The sequence below is a fragment of the Etheostoma cragini genome, chromosome 11 (assembly GCF_013103735.1).
Source record: "Etheostoma cragini isolate CJK2018 chromosome 11, CSU_Ecrag_1.0, whole genome shotgun sequence".
Classification (NCBI taxonomy): Eukaryota; Metazoa; Chordata; class Actinopteri; order Perciformes; family Percidae; genus Etheostoma; species Etheostoma cragini.
The window spans coordinates 17,381,560-17,391,568 of NC_048417.1; the positions used below are offsets into that span (position 1 = coordinate 17,381,560).

General features: G+C 39.3%; 2 protein-coding genes across 2 annotated transcripts in view; one reads left to right on the forward strand and one right to left on the reverse strand.

The window, feature by feature from the left end:
• The window catches only part of LOC117953236 (tubulin alpha chain-like), a 7,525-nt gene extending 4,583 nt beyond the window's left edge, over positions 1–2,942 (reverse strand). The window contains exons 1-4 of the mRNA XM_034886064.1: positions 2,806–2,942; positions 843–1,065; positions 456–604; positions 4–249 (exon numbers count right to left, since the gene is read on the reverse strand). Of these exons, the coding sequence (XP_034741955.1) occupies positions 4–249; positions 456–604; positions 843–1,065; positions 2,806–2,808 (621 nt within the window). The 5' untranslated portion in view covers positions 2,809–2,942. The remainder of the gene's footprint in view (positions 1–3; positions 250–455; positions 605–842; positions 1,066–2,805) is intronic.
• Positions 2,943–8,145: 5,203 nt separating this feature from the next.
• LOC117953237 (tubulin alpha chain-like) overlaps positions 8,146–10,009 on the forward strand; it is a 9,959-nt gene continuing 8,095 nt past the window's right edge. Inside the window, exon 1 of the mRNA XM_034886065.1 lies at positions 8,146–8,304. Coding sequence (XP_034741956.1) covers positions 8,302–8,304 — 3 coding nt within the window. The 5' untranslated portion in view covers positions 8,146–8,301. The remainder of the gene's footprint in view (positions 8,305–10,009) is intronic.

Below are 10,009 nucleotides of genomic sequence, written 5' to 3' on the forward strand. Positions count from 1 at the left end.
GGCCTCGTTGTCCACCATGAAGGCACAGTCGGAGTGCTCCAGGGTGGTGTGGGTGGTCAGGATGGAGTTGTAAGGCTCCACCACTGCAGTGGAGACCTGGGGGGCCGGGTAGACAGCAAACTCAAGTTTTGATTTCTTTCCGTAATCAACAGAGAGTCTCTCCATCAGCAGGGAGGTGAAACCTGAGCCAGTGCCTCCACCAAAGGAGTGGAAGATTAGAAATCCCTGCAGGCCAGTACACTGATCCGCCTGAAAGGAAATTGTTTTTGATTATTTAAAATCCCACTTCAGTTTCACAATATCAAAATGTCTGAAGTCACACTCAATGTTTTTTTATATTGAAATCTGCTCTGAAAATCTGGCAAATATCCTTTTTGGCAAAGTAAATTTTCTTTAATCAAAAGATAAGCATGCCAAAATTCTAAACCTGTCCAGTAAACTTACTAAACTCTCACCAGTTTACGAGTCCTGTCGAGAACCAGATCAATGATCTCCTTGCCAATGGTGTAGTGTCCACGGGCGTAGTTGTTGGCAGCATCTTCTTTTCCTGTAATCAGCTGTTCAGGATGGAACAGCTGCCGGTACGTTCCTGTACGCACCTCATCTGTGAAAGAAAACAAGATAGTAAGCTAACGTCCACAGAATATGAATGTTTTTAACGTTGTGTTTTCTTAATACCCTACTGTTATTAAAAAATGAATAGCATTTTAGCTATAATACTGAGGTCTAAGACAATGTATAGAGTGCCATCAGTATAGAGACACTATACCTTGTCTTTCAGAAATTAGGGGTTGTGAAGTCAAGAATATACTGTTCATTACACACATTTACACATTACTGACCAATGACAGTAGGTTCCAGGTCGACAAAGATGGCTCTGGGGACATGCTTTCCTGCTCCTGTCTCACTGAAGAAGGTATTGAAAGAGTCATCTCCTCCTCCAATAGTCTTGTCACTGGGCATCTGTCCATCTGGCTGGATCCCATGTTCCAGACAGTACAGCTCCCAGCATGCATTGCCCATCTGGGCACCCGCTTGGCCAACGTGCATGGAAATACACTCACGCTGAACAAAAGAAAGTAGAGAGGTTGGTAAAATCAGATGTAATTGAATTATTTGTAATTTGTTAATTGAAAAGTAGTACTGCATTTGCTTTAAAGCTGTGAGCACTCCGTTTTTAGAGTTGTTGGCCAAAAATGCATACTAACGTTTTAGCATATTGTAATTACAGTGGTCCAACAGAAAACTGGACTTCTGCCCCTCCCGTTGTCTCTGTATTCAGAAATTCTAGCCATCACAGGACACTGGTCAATCACAGGTCATTTCAGAGAGAGTGTGTTCCTCATGGCTGTGGCTGCGAATGCATTTCCCATACGGGAAATGAACGCGCAGCCACTGCAGAAAGTGTCTACAGGAAGAAGTCTCAATCAATTTTGAGATCTGGCAAGATTTTGAATTTTACATACTGCCGCATTAATTAAGCCCGGCCCAACACTATCTGCTTACTGACAACTGTGACATACAGTGACATACAGTGTGCGTCACCATATGTCAGACCATCTCACAAACGCGCTCAGGTTAGTGGTTTCAAGTTTTACAATAGTCATAATAAAGTGGAAAAAAAACATTCTTGTCCTTTATCATTATTGCTCTGCAATGTTCCTTCTTTCTTAATGTCTAATGACACTCTTTTATGTTATAACTGCAACCGATTCAGGGAGTAAACAGTTTAGCTGACAACGAAACGTTGACTGCTGAAAACAGTGTACCAGAGGAGAATGTGAAGCTTTGAGCTGCTCAAAGTGCATGGCGAGCAAGACAGCGTTTAAATAAAAGCAGCTATCAGATTGTCCAGAGTCTGCACTTCTTGTTGTCATAGAATCCAACAAATGTACTTCGGATATGTAGCTTCAGAAGAAATGCAGTTAACCCATTTTATGGAGTTTCCCCAAAGAATGTGAAAACCACACATAGTAAAGGCAGTGTGTGGCAAACGGGAAGGCTTTGCCTCTAGAAGATGGGAAAACCTTCCCCCAATTCTCCATCATGTATCTCCTCCCTTTCCTCATCCCCTCCCCTTTTGTGTCTCTCTCCTCCCCCATCCTGTCCAGCTGCATAGTGCTAAGTAACAGTCAGGGATGTCTCCTTCTCTCTCTCCCTTTCTTCACATCTCTATCCAACCAAAAACTCCTAACAGCTGCAAAATGGCTGCCATGTAACTCATACTGTCTAGGCCAGACCACTCCTCTTTTCCCTGTTCTTTCTATCCATCCCCCCACTGCCACGATTACCCCGGTTACTCCTTTTCTGTCAAGATTAGGTCTACTTTAATTTCTCTTCTTAAGGTCTACTTAAGCCTCAAGTTATTGTGTTCTATTAGTTACATATGTTTCCTTCTTTTTGACTAGTTGTAGTACATCAAACAAGTACGGAAATTACAAAGCAATCTAACTCAAAAAGTGTCTGTCATCTGACCTAGACTGACCAAGAGTACAGAAATGACTTATGGAGTCTTGTGGGCATGAGTATTTATCCCAGGGCATTCCTGCCCTTCAATTCTCACCAGACATGCCCTGAAAAAACTTTCTTAATATACAGCACATTCAGATAAAAAACACTACTGTCACTTAATAGGATACAGCTGCTCTTGTATCAGTAACCTTCAACTCCACAGCAGAGGCCTTGTGAGCATTAAAGAAGCTTGACGGTTCAATCCATCTAATGCTAAGAAACAAAGACAAAGGAAGGCTAAAGGGAAGAGAGAGGACATTTCAAGACTATGTCACCAGCCAGGGTGTTACTTACCATTGTGTCTGCTTGTCCTTCGACTGACGTTGAGGATTCAGATACAAGGCAGAAGTGCGGAGGAGAGGGAGAGTCAGGGTTTATATAGGCAAGGATGTGGAGGGGGGCAGACAGGAAGGCACAGCAAGCAGCTGCATATCTCATTGGCGGGAGGGAGCAGCAGTTTGAAAAAAAGAAATAAAGGGAAGTCCCTATTACTATCTGTGATGTGATCCGCCCTTGCATTGATCTGCTTTGTCTGTCAGTTTGAGATCATGCTTATGCTTACGTGTGCACTTTTCCCCTATTTTCTCATCTTGTCTGTAAGAGAAAAAGAGAGAGTTTAATTACCATTGGCATTCAAATGTTCACCCCTGAAGTTTTCTCACCATATAATACAGTATATGTATTAACAAGGACTGTGAGCTAAGAGAATGATTATGCGTGTTGGATGCATTCATCTACACCCACACACTCAACACACACACACCCTTTCTCTGTATTTATATTGTTCAATAAATATTCACACAATGATGATTGGGAAAAAAGGAAAACACTATGAAGTTCTTTATTTAAAATGCTCCTATTGTGTAATGGTACAAAAAGTAAATTGCAAACAGTGAGAGTACAAGTAATGTGAGATGACACAAATGACACTGCAACATGCAGAGTTTCAGTTTAATCGGAATGCACGAAATGCACAGAGAAACATCCTATTGGAAATCAACTCACCACTGAAATGTAAAAGATTAAAAACAAGTGACAGTTCTGTGAAATGTCAATTTTTTTTGCTCATCCTTGGTACAACTTTCAACAAGTGTCTTTGGCTCACAAAGCCGTGATTCATACATAACTGGGATCCTATTGTTGCTGCAAGCCACTGTCTGAGAATGAACTACACAAACAGCACCATACAGTGAAGTTGTTCAGTTATTTTCTCTCCCTGCTCCCGCACAGTCACAGCTGAATGGTATATAAACTGACACAGGAGCCCTTTCATAACTTACATTCCACATGAGAGAGGATAGTGGGGGGAGGTGCACAAAAGAGAAGGTTTCTCAGACTGATATGGCAGAATGAAAATGTCTTAGAATGCCCAAAACAAGATATGTCTGACCACAGGTTGTTTTTTGCTTTTATGCTAATACCATGTTTTCACACAGCACAAAACTAATATTTTTTTCAATGTGATTCTCATGTTTTAAGCTTTAAGATGTACAGCTAAACTTTTTGATCAGTTTTGTTTTGTTAATGTGTGCCACAATATGCAGAATATGCTACCAAGTTCCTCATGGTGCAACTTTTTTAATTAAAAGTTACTGAAAAAAATTTAAATTTACCATTTTGCTCTGTTTTGATGATAATGTTAACATTTAGGATCATTCAAATGTGTTATTTTCCCAACCAAATAATTTGACTTACATTTTTTCTTCAATACAAAAAGACAAATGTTAAAACAAGAATTCAATATCAATGTACTTCTGACTCTAAGCAAGCGTTGGTAATGTCAGCAACTGACAACTGGATCAGGATCAGAGTCTGAGAAATAATCAAATTGTCCTATACTTCAGTGACAATGTTATATAACGGTAAGGTAAGGCTGGTAAATACTTTTTCAATGTCACATTGTTGGGCTGTATGACCTTTACATATCAACACGTGAAAACTTGAATTTGATGGTTAAATGCATGAATTTGAACACAACATCTGCAAAAATTGACTTTGATCTTTAGCAGATTCATTGTTGCTCTTCTTGTAAAGATGTCTGTGGATTCTCACCAAAAACACATGCTAAAAATTTTGTTAAAAAACTTTTTTTGGAAAGACAAAATCTCCAAACCAGGGTGTGTGCTGAATTCTAATGGCACCTTTAGCAAATTAAAATGTACAGTTTTGTTAAAATACTATACATTGTTTATCAAGCATTTCACTTGCACTTTCCCCCCACTCTTTTCATAAGTGGAAATGAACTATCAGTATTTCTTAAGAAATATAATTCATATCTAATGTGTGCTTTTCCTTCCTCAGTTGTTGAGTAGAAAAAGAAACATGTGAATTGCCTCATCGGGCATCATCTGACATGGAGTGATCAGCAACTGCCTGCCAGATTAGTTTCATTGTATACAATATTAAAGACCAAAATGCAAAAACAACACACAATCAGGATTTTAAATCCATGCTGAGATTCCTTGTTTTTTTCTATTCCGGGAAAGCCAATGGTTTCTAATAGGTTGTTTAAGTCACATGCTCACAATTCTACTCAACATGGTTTTCAGTTGTATAGCGGTAGAGTACTGCATGTTTCAGCTGGTAGGAATGTCCCAAATTCATTACAATAGCATGGCTCGAAGGCAGAATGCCTGCATCTGGTCTGTGTTAAAACAAGTCCAACCACTTTTAAGACCAATAACAGGTGTCCACTGTAATATGGGAAATGTTGATTTAGTATAATATGACGTAAGTGGACTTCCTCCTTGCTGTCAGACATTGTCTCAGTGCACTTTACAATTAAAGGAACACAGAAATGAGCTCTTAGGTAGCTCAACTGGTAGAGCAAGCACATGCAGAGTCCGCGATGCAGCAGATGCTGATTCGACTGCGTGGCGGTGTATGTGGTATGATAAGCTCAGATAAATAAGGTGGTGTGAGTCCATGCAGGGCCTTACATGTTAAAATTAGAACCTAAAAATCAGCACTATAGCTTGCACTGATGAGAGAGGCCAAAACGACTGTTAAGTGATCATATTTTCTAGTTGTTGTCTGGATCCTGGCTGTGTGTTCTGAGCAAATTGAAGGCCTCTGGTGGCACAATTTGGAAAACCAGAAAAAAGGACATTGCAGTAATCATTACTTTGAATCACGCTACAAAACCTTTAGGTCTGGTTCACGTTCTGTGAGCTGAAGTATTGTTAGCCCTCACAATGTCCACAGAGCCCAGCTCCAGTGGCGCCATTTTGATGCTAACATAGGCCGACCATATTTTGATTTCCAAAAAAGAGGACACAGGCTTCTCAGAGGTTAATTTATTGTGCCTCAGTGGTACAAAGAAAACTTCTGTAACAAAATAAAATATGTAAAAACCTGTGACAAAATAATAGCTCTTTTCATATAAATATGAAATAATGTTCTGAACATGACTTATTACGTGTCAGCTTAAAAACCCAGCTTCAACTAAATATTTCTTACATATCACTGGGAAAGCACACACCTTAATGTTGTCTTCTTCTTTCATGTGTTTTGCCCTCATAGGTGTTGCCTGAGTCATAAATGTATGTCCTACTTAAATTGTTTGAGAGTATTAGTCTCGAACAACGCCCCGCTATTAAGACTTTTCACCAGTAAGTCATAATAATGCCAGTGCTGGAAAGGAAGAAAGAGACCCAGAGCAGAACAAAACAAGAAGAGATTATTTGCAAAGGTTTTGAGGTAATGATAACTAAATATGCGGGAATGTAAATATTTGTAATGTTATTGAGAGCCACACATTCAGCTCAGGGTAAGTTTTTAACTTTTAATCGATGCAGTCCTAAATCAATTCAGCTGTGTAGATTTATGAATGTAAATTTGTTTTCATGCTGTGTAGAACTGTTGCATAAATGCAATAAGTCTCTCCTGATTGAAAAGTAGCTCAGCGTAAATCCTTTCAGAAAGACCTCACTCTTAATCAGTGCTCTACCAAACTCCAATCAGCTGTTGGAGGCATTCACCTTCTTGATAAACCCGATACCATAATCAGAATTGTACACAAAAAGCAAGGGCCAATCACAGAGTCACCACCCTGCTTTAAAAATCTGTTTCTCCCTTTGCTATCAGCTCTCGTTGCAGGCAAAGAGTACAACCCTCCAACTCCGGTCATCTAGTCCTTTGTCGCCACCACCGGTGTCCAGATTCCATCTGGGGTTCTGATGGTTCTTTACACCATTACACATACACAAAATATTCATATAGCAAATAATATAATTGTCAAATACTTAGCAGATTTTATTGAGCTGTACTATAAACCTTTTTTGCACATCTGCAAACATACCTCTCCTAATTGAAATGATATGTGACATTATAAATTAGAATCTCACAATCCAAATTTACACAGAAAGCATGGTAGTGGAAGAGTGACATAAATACATAAACGTTTTACAGGTCCTGTTTAAGTGCTGAAAAAAAATACTTCTAGTCTCAGAATGTCACATGGACTGTCTGTTGAGTCAAATTAATGACTGAGTATGAGTAAAAAAGTGATTCTCATTCAGTGACTCATGGTGAAACAACCACTACCTCTAGCATTGAAATGGTTCCAATGACAGCACACGCAGTAAAAGGGTAGTCAGGGGAGGTCTGCAGGATGTTCGTCCCACCCATGAGATACAGTAACTGACTGTAAGCGTGGCTATTACATGCGGCAAGAAGGACATTTTGAATTGCTGTGGGCGGGATTGGATTTCCAGGGCACTAAATGTGATGTGGTTTTCCAATTAGAGACAGGGTAATAAAAATGTGACCACGTAACGTATTGGCAAATAACATGGATGTATGATGCTGACATGAATGATTAAAGCAAAAAGAAAGAAAAGGGGATTTGGTGTCTCCCTACACACATTCTGTTAGCATTTTAACAGTACTGAGATGTGTTTAGCATTTAGACCATCATCACGTTAGAAACTGACACACACTGCTGGGTATGAATAAAACAATCTGTGAGTGAGGCAATGAATATACAATTTTGCTTTATGGTGTTTGATCAGGTAAGAACTTTCTCAGCAGGGCAGTGTGTTTGGGAATTATGAAATAATACTTTTTTGATTAAAAAAAAAAACTATTATGAATTACAGTCTTCAAAAGCTAACCAAGAACTAAGAAATATTAAACGCTACTAGCTGTACATTACTCTGTAGAGTACTACACTGTCTCTATCTTTGCCTCAATCAAAACTAAGTACTGTGCTTACAGGTATTTTTTTCAATAGCCATCACAAACCTATAGAATTCTCCTTCCATGCATTCCACAATAGATTATTTAAAGAGTCAGCTTAAAACTCACTTTTAGCCGTTACCTATGAAGGTAAATATTACCCTTTAACTTTGCATAACCTACCGTGCCTCCTGTAGTCTCTCGCTGTAGGATTTCGCTGTCTCTGTGTGCAGAGTGTGAACACAGGGAAATGGTAGAAACACATTACCTAATCTTGTCATCTCTAAAAACTTCCCCTAGGGTTGTGTTTGAATTGCTTGATATAATGATAGCAGTGGGACTCAATATTTCTTTGTTTAGATACATAATTTCCATAACACACAGTGTCTTGCTGCAATACATAAAGTGGCCTGCGCGCTCATTGTGCGCGCTCACGTCAAATAGACAGGTGGGAGTGGTTTGCAGTTGAACATAGCGCGTGAGCTCCCCGCCCACCTGGCATTACTCACTCACTCGGACCACCTTGACGGACGCTGTGAGAAGCTACCGATAGACTACAGCAAGCTGCACGTTGCTTTTCTTTTAAAGGACATTCTACTACTCTATTCTACAATGGTACGTATATTATCATTTTTTCAGTTTTAGTTGGAGAGAAACTTCTACTTCAAAAGTTCGGTTTGTTTGTTTCCTAAAACTGAGTAAATATTTCATCAGCCGTTCCATTTTTACAAGTCTAACAGTGGCTGGTGACTTATTAGCAAATGCGTTTCATATCGTAGACCTGTATCTGTCAGAGCTAATGGAACGAGCTCGCAGACTCGGCTGGCTCCCCGGCTAGTTTACAAAGTGCGTCAGTGAATCTTCAGCATTTTCAATGTGGTGCGATGTAGCAACTCCTCGGAACTGCCCCCCCCCCCCCCCGCCTTTCTGGAGCAGGACTCCTGTGACGGAAATAGATTCATGACTGGCAGTAGCGCTGAGCTGGCTGCTGACCTGTGTGAGCAGGTGGGGATGATCAGAGACAAATAATAAAGTGTGATCTTGTTTTCGTTTTGGGTTTAGTTTATTATAAATGTATATCAATAGTCCAGCATTTTTATATTGAGTGAGAGATCATCTTTTATAGCATTTTATATACATAATCAAAAAAAGAAACGCCCTTTTTTCAGGACACTGTATTGTAAATATACTTTTGTAAAGATCTAAATTACTTTAGAGATCTCCATTGTGAAGGGTTTAACCCTTGGGTTGTCTTCCCGTCAAAATTGAAAATCAACACTTTTGTTGACGCTTTTTATCATCTTTTTTCAATGTTTGTAACTTTTTCTGACGTTCAACATTACATAACACTAACTTATTAACTTTAGTTTTCCAGTTATTTTTGGAATTGATGGTCAATAAACCTAATTTGTAGGAAATTATACCTAATGTTCGAGTTAGAAAAGCAGAAATTAGGAATTTTTTGACTAAAATTAAAGGAATGGATGATTTCAAATGCTATAAAATTGAGTAAGACACCCCAAAATTAATTAAAGTAGAGATTTGTATTTGCCTAAGAGTGTTGTGTGGAATCAATCACGTTATTTTGGATGATTACAATTGGGTAGTTAAAAAGAACATTGATATAAGAAAAGACGGTTCAATTTGACCCAAGGACAACGTGAGGGTTAAACAAAGTTTCCCATGCTTGTTCAATAAACAATCAATGAGCATGCACCTGTTGGACAGTTGAATAGACAATAACAGTTTAAGGGCGGTGGGCAGCTAAGGTCACAGTTAAAAGAAAATTAGGGAAGTAAAGAGACACTTCTACTGACTCTGAAAAACACCAAAAGAAAAAAGTCCTTGCTAATCTGCGTAAACGTGCCTTAGGCATGGTGCAAGGAGGTATGGGGACAGCAGATGTGGCCTGGGCAATATATTGCAATGTCCCTACTGGAGACAGGAAGCACTACTGATCTTCCTTGCAGTGGCAGAACACCTGCATAGGATCTATACATCAAAATAAAACACCTGTGGGACATAAACAAAAACAACAGAAGAACTGACCAGTCTGGTGCAGTACAATACCTAATGCAGCTGGGGCTCACACCAGATACTACGGACTATTTAGGATTTCCCCCCCCTTGTTCAGGGACACATTACCCAATTTCTGTTAGTCACGACTGTGAAAATTATTCAGTTTATGCTTTTGTTGTTAAATCTTTTAATGAGGAAGAGTTTTTGTTCAGTTGAAAGTGAAAGGATGTTGTGTGTGTGTGTGTGTGTGTGTGTGTGTGTGTGTGTGTGTGTGTGTGTGTGTGTGTGTGTGTGTGTGTGT